The sequence below is a fragment of the Capsicum annuum genome, chromosome 2, assembly GCF_002878395.1.
Source record: "Capsicum annuum cultivar UCD-10X-F1 chromosome 2, UCD10Xv1.1, whole genome shotgun sequence".
NCBI lineage: Eukaryota > Viridiplantae > Streptophyta > Magnoliopsida > Solanales > Solanaceae > Capsicum > Capsicum annuum.
In genome coordinates this window covers 111,454,203-111,466,340 of record NC_061112.1, presented here as the reverse complement: position 1 = coordinate 111,466,340, position 12,138 = coordinate 111,454,203, and the positions used below count along the sequence as shown (strand labels likewise).

The window sequence follows — 12,138 nt, the reverse complement described above, 5'->3', positions numbered from 1 at the left end:
TGAGTTTGAAAATCAAGAAGAAGGTCACCAAGCAGATAGAAGCCAATGTCGTGAGGGTCACGACTTATCCCACCTGGCTAGCCAACATCGTGCCCGTACCAAAGAAGGACGAAAAGATAAGAATATTTGTATATTATTGGGATCTTAACAAGGCTAGTCCAAAATATAATTTCCCTCTCCCAAACATTCATATTCTCATTGATAATTGCACAAAACATGAGTTGCAGTCATTTGATGATTGTTTTGCGAGATATCATCAAATTTTAATGGATGAGAATGATGCCAAAAAGATAGCTTTCATCACTCTGTGGGGAGTGTACTACTATAGAGTAATGCCATTTAGGCTCAAGAATGCCGGCACAACTTATATGAGGGCCATGACTACCCTTTTCCATAATATGATTCACAAAGAGATCGAGGTGCATGTAGATGATGTCGTCATCAAATATAAAAGGAGTTCAGACCATTTGGATGATTTACCAAAGTTCTTTGAAAGGCTGCCAAGGTACGACCTAAAGTTGAATCCAGCTAAGTGCACCTTTGGAGTCCCCGCAGGAAAGTTATTAGGATTCATCATTAGTAGAAGAGGTATAGAGTTGGATCTGTCCAAGATAAAGGCAATCCAAGGCTTACCATCCCCTAAGACCAAGAAGGACGTAATGAGTTTCTTGGGAAGACTCAATTACATCAGTCGGTTCGTAGCCCAATCCATGATTGTTTGTGAACCAATATTCAAGTTATTGAAAAAGGATGCCGCCACCAGATGGACTGAAGAATGTCAGAAGGCTTTTGAAAAAATTAAGGAGTATTTGTCTAACCCACCAGTATGGGTTCCACCAGAACCGAGAAAGCCATTGTTGTTATATCTATCCGTTATGGATAATGCCTTTGGATGTGTGTTAGGGCAGCATGATGATACAGGGAGGAAAGAGCAAGCCATTTACTACCTGAGTAAGAAGTTCACACCGTACGACGCTATGTATACATTGTTAGAATGGACTTGTTGTGCACTGACCTGGGTTGCGCAAAGGTTAAGGCACTACCTATCCGCGTATACCACATACATAATTTTGAGAATGGATCCACTCAAGTACATATTTCATAAGCCAATGCCTACTGGAAAGTTGGCAAAATGGCAGATCTTGTTGAGTGAGTTTGACATTGTGTACGTAACTCAAAAAGCCGTCAAAGGACAAGCATTGGCCAATCACCTCGCAGAAAATCCAGTGGATCAAGATTACACTCCACTCAATACTTACTTTCCTGATGAAGAAGTGTTGTTTGCGGGAGAAGATATCTCAGAACCGTATGATGGATGGAGGATGTTATTCGATGGAGCAACGAATTCAAAGGAGCCGGAATTGGAGCAGTCCTAGTTTCAGAAATAGGTCAACATTACCCAATATCGACAAAGATTAGGTTTCCTTGCACGAATAACATGGCAGAATATGAGGCTTGCATTCTCGGGATTAGGATGGCAGTAGACATGAACACTAAAGAGTTGCTGGTGATAGGAGATTAAGATTTGTTGGTCCATCAGGTGCAAGGAGAATGGACCACCAAGAATGTCAAAATCCTTCCTTATGTACAATGTGTTAAGGAATTGAGCAAAAGGTTTACGAAGATCAAATTCAGGCATGTTCCTCGAATTCAAAATGAGTTTGCTGATGCCTTGGTGACACTATCTTCAATGATTCAGCATCCAGATAAGAATTACATCGATCCCATCAAAGTGGAGATACACGACCAACAAGCTTAGTGCTTCCATGTAAATGAAGAGACAGATGGAAAGCCGTGGTACTACGACATTAAGAGGTTTCTTGGAGCAGGAGGATATCCAAAAGGCGCTACTAACAAACAGAAGAGGACTTTAAGAAGGATGGACAATCACTTCTCTCTCAATAGGGAAACCCTATATAGGAGGACTCCAGACCTAGGATTGCTACGATGTGTTGATGCCACGGAGGCCACAAGATTGTTAGAGGAGATACATGCAGGAATCTATGGACCCCACATGAACGGTTTCATGCTTGCGAAGAAGATTTTGAGAGCTGGATACTTTTGGATGACTATGGAGAGGGATAGTATTTGATTCGTGTAGACGTTTCACCAATGTCAAGTTCATAGAGACTTTATACGAGTTTTGCCAAACGAACTCAATGTGATGGGTTCTCCTTGGCCGTTTACTGCTTGGGGCATGGATGTTATTGGGCCCATAGAGCCTCCTGCGTCCAATGGACACCGTTTTATCTTGGTCGCTATCGATTACTTCACAAAGTGGGTTGACGCCTCGACACATAAGGTCATAACCAAGAAGGTGGTAGCAGATTTTGTTCGCAATAACTTAGTCTGCTGGTTTGGAATTCCAGAATCAATCATAACAGATAATGGAGCCAATATTTATAGTGATTTGATGAGAGAGATTTGCAAAAAGTTTAAGATCTCTCATCGAAATTCCACGGCTTATCGACTACAAATAAATGGAGTGGTTGAAGCTGCAAACAAGAATATCAAGAGGATCTTGATGAAAATAGTGGACGGTAATAGGGAATGGCATGAGAATTTTCCATATGCTTTACTTGGATATCGCACCACAATCAGAACTTCTACTGGGGCAACTCTCTACATGTTGGTTTATGAGTCGGAAGCAGTGATACCTACAAAAGTAGAGATACCTTTATTAAAAGTCATTCAAGAGGTTGGTCTAGACGACTCTGAATGGATTCATAGCAGGATGGAGCAACTGATGCTCATTGACGAGAAGAGGTTGGATGCAGTCTGCCATGGTCAACTCTATCAAAATAGAATTATCAAGGTGTTCAACAAGAAAGTCAAACCTCGTCGATTCACACCGGGACAGTTAGTATTGAAGAAGATATTCCCTCACCAAGATAAAGCCAAAGGTCCTTACATGGTTCACCGAGTACTCTCATGAAGAGCAGTAATCCTTGCAGAAATGAATGGCACAGTAAGTACAAAGCCGATCAACTCAGACGCCATCAAGAAGTACTACATTTGAAGACATTAGAACTAGTTGTTTGTTTGTACTTTTTGCATTTTTCTCTAATATAATAGAACTACGTATTAGCCTGATTTCCTACGGCGGGATACGTAGGCAACCCACATAGGGTTCGGTCTCCTTAGAAAACTCAAAAACATCATCCTTTTATATATTCAGAACTACGCTCGACCTGACTTCCCACGGCGGGATACGTAGGTAATCCACATTGGGTTCGGTCCCCTTCATATTTTGCCTTTTCATTGTAATGAACTACGGCCTGACCTGATTCCACTTGGATATGTAGGCAGCCTGAGTCAGGCCCGGTCATTTCATTATTTTACTTTATCTTTTGTATGAAACTACGTTATGACCTGATTCCTATTCTTAGGATACGTAGGTATCCTGAGTCAGGCTCGGTCACTGCATCATATTTTCACTTTTTTCGTTGTAATCGAACTACGTGCGAACCTGATTCCTGTTATAAGGATACGTAGGCAACCTAAAAGGTTTGGTCTTACCTTTAGAAAAATACCCTATCGCTCGTAGTATAGCCCTAGAATATAAGCGATCTCACCACCAAATCGTCGTAGCATCGACAGTCAGAGTAGCTCCACCTAAAGGATAAAGCTACATAGGTCACGATTAACAAATGGAGGCTTAACGGATTTCCGAACATGTCATAATCTAAAAACGACAAAGGATTATTATATATACTTAATATATTCCTAGTATTTGCGAAAACATATATACATATATGTATTTTTCACCATACTTTCAACTTTCCCACCTACTGAAACTCCAGATTTGGGAGTGATTGAGCAACCGAGGGAGTGTTGGAGAATTTCATAAACAAATCCAGGATTTCCAAGTCGACACAAATCAACACCCCCTCCCAACTAAGAATTTTTCTTTGAGTGCAGGAAAATAGGAATTGGAAAACTATATCAAGCCAAGCTTTGGGATCGGATCAGGGGCATCATGCGGCTTACCACTGTGACATGAGCCAATATTCTTCCCTTTCTTTATTCTTTTTACATATATTTATACTAATCCTCACAAACTCTAAGAGTTTTATTCGAATTCTTTCGCAGGTATATTTTGAAGGCCCGGGTCGGAAACTAAGAAAAGAGGATCCTCATAGGAAGATTAGGCTATTCACTTCTCCCAACAAACTACACAAATTGGAGAATGCCGTCTGACTTCAATAAAGTCCAGATTCCGCAGGGCAAGGACTGCATATATAAGCAAACATAGTCAAACTTCCGCATTCCAAAGGATAGTATATAAGCAAACAAAGTCGAGAATTCACATTTTGAAGACTGTATATAAGCAAACAAAGTCGAGTTCCACATTCTGAAGACTGTACATAAGCAAGCAAAGCGATCCTCTACTATATCGAAGGATGCAAATGGGCAATACGACTCTCCGCCATATCAGGAGTTGTGCCCCAGCAAGGGGGATGCCCCACCACAAATCCAAGAATGTATATAAGCAAAACAACACTCAGCCATATCGGAGAATTGCATTTCAGCAAACAAAGCATAGCCTCCCAATTAGAGGTCCACACCATAGCAAGCGCACAAGAAAGCCATTATCACAACAACATCAAGTTCCAACAGCAATACCGTCATCTCGTTCAGACTAAGGGCCGCCTTGACAAATAGAGGTAGTTTACCTTTGGGCAAATGTACCGCCGTCAGAAGTTATTTATATTTCAACCGACGGAGGCTATTCACATTCAAGCAGTTGCTCAGCCGACGGAGGCTGTTTACAGTTCAGCCGGCAGAGGCTATTTACATTTCAACCGACGGAGGCTATTTCTATTTCAGCCAACGGAGGCTATTTACATTTAAGCAGTTGCTCAACCGACGGAGGCTATTTACAGTTCAGCCGGCGGAGGCTATTTATATTTCAGCCGACGGAGGCTATTTATATTTCAGCCGACAGAGGCTATTTACAGTCCAGCCGATGGAGGCTATTTACATTTCAGCCGACGGAGGCTGTTTACATTTCAGTTATTGCCCCGCTAGTCGATGGCCTCTACAGACAGAGACAATATTAGTTTGAATATCTAAACTCTATTCTTTACATTACAAATTCAATTTACAAACTTGCGAACAACAGGTACTTTTCACCCTGTTATCTGTTTTGCAGGACCATGCAGTACAACGTGAAACTACCCTCTTAGAATCAAACTGGGGCAAGCAAGCGAAATGTCAAGCATCCCTAGCTACGTCAACGATTTCGGTGAAGAAACTCAACTCGACTCTAAGTTTTTGTTTTTATTTTTTGTCATCACCCAGTGCCGTCTTAATCCAGCATTGGGGCAATTTTTGAAAAATCATTATCTCCTTTTCTCTCAAGATCCTCAGCAGATGTCACTATCCAACGTCTTCTCATCCCCAATCAATTTCGGGACTTGCACCCATATCCATTTCATTCGTGCTGAAAGTTTGTTATCATCCCGCAGGAACCTAGTGTTACCATAATTCTATACTGGGACAAATTTTGATAAATATCAAAATTTTGCTACAATTCGAACTATAAATGGCATGATTACTCGTGGAGCCCGAGATATGTAGGCAGCTCAAAAACTGGAGCCCGACCATAATCTTTCAAACATTTTGTTCTGCCCGAGATAAAATTGGTTACGTCAACGTGAGTGCCCAAAGATTTTTACACAAATATTCGGCCCCTCAGGGGCAACTGTTGACACCTAATTTTGACTCGCCCTTTTTCCTTTAATTACTTTTTTTTATGCTTCTTGACCCTAAATAATTTTTAAAATTTAATAAAAATAAGATTCGTATTTTTTCTGTTTCTACAAATTTTTATAAAAGGAGAATTTATTTTCTCATCATAATGCAAAATATTTTAATTAAGTATAAGTAAATATTTTAATGAGTAAAATATATACCTTTTGGTATTCACATTATTTCTAACTTTATTTTTGGCACAATATTGTGATCAGATATGCATATTTTTGTTACGTAAAATATATTTATAAGGAGTATATATATATTGTTATTATATTTGTAATTTTACATATATTTTATTTTATTCTTATTTTTACACACATGTATATATTGTTAATATTAAATAAAAAATCAAATTGGGCGCTTAGGCAAGATATGTCTATAATTTATATACATAAGAACTAAAAAATAAATAATTTTTAGGATATCAGGAAGCGTCAATAAATTTAATTTCAATAGAAAAAGAGTAATCGGGCTGACGATAATCCAATCTCAGTTTTCGAAACCAACTCTTATTTTATAAATTTGAAATGAGTGCCCAAAAATTAGCCCGAAATTCAGTATAATTGTCATATCTGCCTCGCCTTTTTTCATCTAACCGACACAGATCAATCTAGTCCGCTAATTTTGCTTCCCAACCCAAGGGCCTGAGTTCAATTGTATAATTATATCTATATATACGTCTATATATATATTCCAATATTAATCCACCTTTAATGTATTTTTGAATTTGGGGTTGTTTCGATCAAATATCAAACAGATAAAAAAAATATTTTTAATCAATATTTTACACACACATATACAAGCATTTTTTTTACTATTTATTATTTTAAAATACTATTTTTAGGATCGTCCGATCAAATCGAACGGATCAAAGCTGGTCAAAATGGAGTCTATACATTAAATGCTCATCACCAGCAACAGACGCGTATGGTTTCTCTTTTCAGTGAAGCCAGAGTCACGTCTTCATCTCCTCTTTCCCTAAACAACAACAATGCCCCCTTCTTTCACCCTTCTCATCTCCGTCCTTTCTCCACTTTGTTGAAGATGGAACCACCATAGCTGGCCATCTGCCATGCCTGCAAAAATCACACCAAAACTGACCTCCCTGCTCATGAATCCGAGGATGACAGAAGAGAATAGTCCCCTAATCCGTATAACAATGGAAAAGGGACTCAAAATCGCTATTAAATGGCCCAAAAAGTGGAGATTCGGATTCAGAGAGAGATTTCAAATTTCAAATCGACTAGGTGGGTTTATTTTGAGTTTCGAATCCGGACATTCAAGTCCGGATCCACTTATAAATAGGAGGTTTCTCCACCATCTCAGGCAGGATTTGGAAAAGGATAAAAAAAATCAAGGAGAAAATAAAATTTTCATAGGAGATCTCAGATCCGTGAAGAGAAAAAGAGAGTTTATCCCCATAAAAGAAAAGACCAGTGCCAAAAAGTGAAAAAAAATATTTGAGTTCTTTCTTTTGTTTCGAAATTCACCGACAAAGTTGTGGGAGTCTTCAATTCTTTCCTCCGGTTGTTCAAGTCAAGTTTAAATTTTCAAATTTTGAGTCTAGCGGTCTAAAATCCTCGTCGTCGAAGCCTCAGTCTTGCTACCCAGAAAAAGGTGTGAATCCATCTTATTCTTGCTTCACTTTTTTTCTCTCTCTTCATATATTTGAATTCCGTCAAACATGGAATTCTTCTCGATTCTAAGTTGGTGTTTTTGTGATTATTTCGGGTCTTGCAAATGAAATATGATCTTGATTCTGAAAGTTGTTTCATGAATATGTGGTCCTGGAGATGTTGGCTATGGGTGTTTGTTTGTTCCCATTTGATTTTCTTTTATATTTTGATGCGAGTCTGATATGGTTTCATTAACAGTTGTGAAAATAAATCTTGTATTTTAATTGCCTTACACTGGGTCATCATTAATTATCGGTGGTATGTTTAATCAAAAAGCATGCCGATCGACCTTGAGGCATAACGTAAAAATGGCTTCCTGATCCTTTGATTGCGTTCTCATTGAGTGATGTATTGATGAAGTATTTTATCTTATTTGGCATGAATAGATTTTTAAACTTTTTTTTGATATATATGTTGGGTGGGACTTCTTAAAATATATTTGGCATCAATTTTAAGATTTTGAACTAATAGTAGCGGTTCTACTATGTCTTTATTTGGATTTGTTTGGTTTCTAGGTGACATAATGTTTAATGAAAAAGAGATTCTGAAAGTCTTAAAATGCTTGGCTATCCATCACGAAACTTTGTAACTTTCGTTTGGATGTGACATAAATTTTATGCTTGACACCTCTCGGATGGGATGTGCCTCTGAATAAGAAAGTTTTAGCTTCTTATCTAGAACTAGAAGGCTTTTAAAAACTGAATAATCTTGGATTTTGAAGATTTAACTTATTGCTGGTTAGTATAAGGATATGTTTTGCCTTAAATTGAAAGGCTTTTGGGGAAGTTTATGTACGAATATTTGATATTGTGTTAAACTTGTTGGTTCTGAATTTAAAATCAGCAATAGGGTATTGCCAAAATGTTAAAACGGTTTCATCTTCGAGAGGTCTACCCTTGGTTTTGTTCACACACTTTTTCCAGCTTGTTTCGATAAAAGAAGGGAGACTCATTACCTTTACCATATCGGCAGCTCTATTTCTAGCCTCGATCTTTATACCTTTGATTTTGTTCCTTGTTCTTTTTTTTTTAAGTTGGTGAAATATATAAAAGTATGTTTTCTTTATTGCCTCGTTGTATATACTTTTGCTCCTCCTTGTCTATATGATCGACCATGTAACTTTGTCTTAATTTTGGCTATCAAATACGTAGTTTTACGATACTTTCATTTCTCTGTTGTTTGCTTTACTATTAAATATTATTCATCGTTCAATATAATCAATATGTTAATTTTCTGTTTACTAGTATCAACCTACCTAATGGTTCCCAACTATTAGACAAATTTGGTGATAAGTTTCATAATCAATCGAGATTATTTGTAATAGTCTTTAGGTGAATATTCATATAGTTTAAGCTCTACAGTCATGCAGATTTGATTGATAATTTGGTACAAGTTGCTAGCTTCTATACACACTAGACGGCAACAAAGATTTTTGTGACTAATAAATTTAACAAGGTTAAAGTATATACATATACTTACATAATCCTTTGACAGAATCACCACTTCTCTTATCTTCTTTATATATCTGTTATATTTTATTTAATCAGTAAGAGGTTAATAAATACATCATATCCCATGTAATAGATACAAGAGAAGAATGTTATCTTCTTTCCGTTGAACTCACGTGTATTTCATTTTCATATTGCTACCCAAATGCTAATGTATGAAGGAAACGGTTTATTTAGCTGCTTGGGCAACAATTAGAGCTCCTGCTCTTTCTGTGCTTATCTTAGTTCGTTTATTATATTTTCCTTTAGAATCAAGACGTGTCTCTGTTAATGTGAAGCTTTTATCTTTAATTTTGTTAAATGCATTTGTTAGATCGCATTCAAGACATTTGAAATTTGAAATTTTATTTATTTAACGTTTAGATTTCTAATCTTTTTCTTTCTTTCTTTTTTTTTTCATGGAATACTTGGGAGTTGGAGTTCCGCAATGGAACTCGTCTTGACCCAAAATATTGGGTCAATCGCTACTACGATGACCAGAGCCCAAACTCCTAAATGGAGTCTAGTATCTTTTATCTTCTTTGAATTTAATTTGTACTTATCATGTTGAGTTTTAGAATGATACTAACTCTTGTTATTGAATCTCTTTTTTTAGATAACTTTACTTAATTATTAAATTTATGCTATCTTGTTATTTGTCGATTCTTTAGAAGTAGTTTTAACATTTCGACTTTCGCAAATAACATGCAGCTATCGCTAAGGAAAATATATTTTTCAGAATCGGCTAATTCTTTTGAAAAACTCCTTACCGATATCTTAAATGAGATTAGCATAGCAATCTTCATATTTTTCTTTAAACTATAAAAAAAGACAAATAAATAGATTTTCAGTTTTAACTTAATCAAGAAGGTTATCAAAAATTTCAGATTTTTTCAAAAAGAGTTTATTCATCAACTTTAATTTTGTTTTAGTACATAACTATAACGGTCAAGGTATTTTATATTTTTACGTTCGTTCGGGATTTTAGATTCTAAGAGATTAGAAAACACGAGGTATACACGTTCTTTTGCTACCACGTACAAGGTACATCGTATTATTTTGACAAGAAGTATTTTACATTATATCTATTATTACCATTATTATTTACATCATAATATTTATTACTCTTTCATTTATTATTATTATTATTATTATTATTATTATTATTATTTACATCATTATTAATACTATTATTATTACCATTATTATTATCGTCTCAATTTTGTTTTGCCTATGTATTATGCTATCACATTTTTCTTTTCGCTTATTTCTAAATCTCAATCTATTTAAGTTTCACAAATTAAGTAAAACTTTACATCTTTTCGCACTTTCAAATATATCTATATTCACATTATATCTTAAATTATTCCACGCCTTAAAATATTTTTATAAATTTTATTTACCTATTCAATTTTATACATGTAAAGACAGCGAAGTTTTTCCTTTATTTTATCCCAATCATTAAAATATATATATATATATATATATATATATATATATATATAGCTATTTTCGTATTATAATATATTCATGTAACATGCATATATACATACAATGATTGTATTACTTTCTTGTACATGGTAGCATCACGTTTGTCATACCTTAAGTTTTCTTTCCTTTATATAAAATAACAAGTAGAAAATAACAATGAAAGTTTTCTTTTCATCATTTTTGCAAATAAATAAAAGCAATATTTTCCTAAACTAAGTGTAAGGACTATCTTCAGATAGGCTCTGAGGGATGCCTAACACCTTCCCCTCAAGTAACCAAAACCCTTACTTAGAATCTCAAAATGTTTTTGATAGACTAAAACAGAGTTTTACAATAAAAATGGTTTTTCCTGATTTTCCTAAAAAGTTAGCTGGCGACTCTAAAAAATGAATTTTTCAAATCCCAAAAGTCATTTAACGTCACCATACGTCGTGTACTGTTTCGACCGGTTCGAAATAGGGCGTCGAAAACGTTCACTACGGGAGTAAAGACTATGACGAACATATCCAAGTACTGCTTGAACACACAGTTCATTAAGTCCATGAAAGCTACTGGGGCATTGGTAAGACCAAAGGACATGACTAAGAATTCAAAGTGACCATACCGAGTATAGAGGGTTGTTTTTGGAATGTCATATTATCTGACTCTGAGCTGATGATAGCCTGACCTGAGGTCTATCTTAGAGAAATAGATGGCACCCTGAAGTAGGTCAAACAAATCATCGATTATGGGAAGTGGATACTTGTTAGTGACTGTGAATTTATTAAGTTAACGATAATCTATGCACATTCTGAGGGAACCGTCTTTCTTTCGCATGAATAAAACTGGTGCACCCCACGGGGACACACTGGGTCTACTGAATCCCTTATCCAGGAGATCTGTTAACTGTTCTTTCAATTTTCTGAGTTTTGCTGGTGCCATTTTGTATGGTGGAGTAGATATGGGCTGAGTATCTGGAAGAAGATCAATGCCGAAGTCTATTTCCCTTTTGAGAGAAATTCCTAAAAAATCTTCAGGAAATACATCTGAATATTCATTCATTACTGGGACTGATTCAAGACTGGGAGTTTTGGAACTAGTGTCCTTAACTCGAATAAGATGATAGACACATCCCTTTGATATCATTCTCCTTGCCCGAAGGTAGGAAACAAGCTGAGCTCTGAACGCTGAAGTACTACCCCTCCACTCCAGGACAGGTTCATTTAGAAACTAAAACTGGATAAATCTGTTTTTGTAATTGACTGTGGCATAGCAGGAATGAAGCCAATCCATGCCCAGAATAACATCAAAATCAGTCATCTCTAATTCGACTAAGTCTGCTGAAGTGACTTTCTGGGATACCACAACCGGATAGTTCCTATTTACCGTCGGGCTATGATAGTTTTACCCATTGGGGTAGAGGTTGAAAAGGTCTCTACTAGAATTTCGAGACTAACTCCGAAATCAACTGTTATGTAAGGAGTAATAAAAGACAAAGAAGCCCCTGGATCAAGCAAAGCGTAAACATGCAAGTGAAAGATCTGTAACATGCCAGTGACCACATCAGGAGAATTTTCCTGATCTTGTCGGGACTGAAGAACATAAATTTTGTTTGGGCATTGTCCATTAGTAGCACTGGAGGTGGCAACCTACTGATTTGGGCAACCGGACTGAGCTGAGAAACTGTTATGCTGACTCTGAGGACCCAGCTGAGGACAATCCCTGACTCTGTGGCCTGGCTTACC

General features: G+C 36.5%; 1 protein-coding gene across 1 annotated transcript; it reads left to right on the top strand.

The window, feature by feature from the left end:
* The first annotated feature begins 2,164 nt into the window (after nucleotides 1–2,164).
* LOC107857974 lies at nucleotides 2,165–6,819 on the top strand. Its single transcript, XM_047407771.1, has 2 exons — nucleotides 2,165–2,903; nucleotides 6,605–6,819. The coding sequence occupies exons 1-2, from the start codon at nucleotides 2,165–2,167 to the stop codon at nucleotides 6,817–6,819; spliced, it is 954 nt and encodes a 317-aa protein (XP_047263727.1).
* Nucleotides 6,820–12,138: the final 5,319 nt, after the last annotated feature.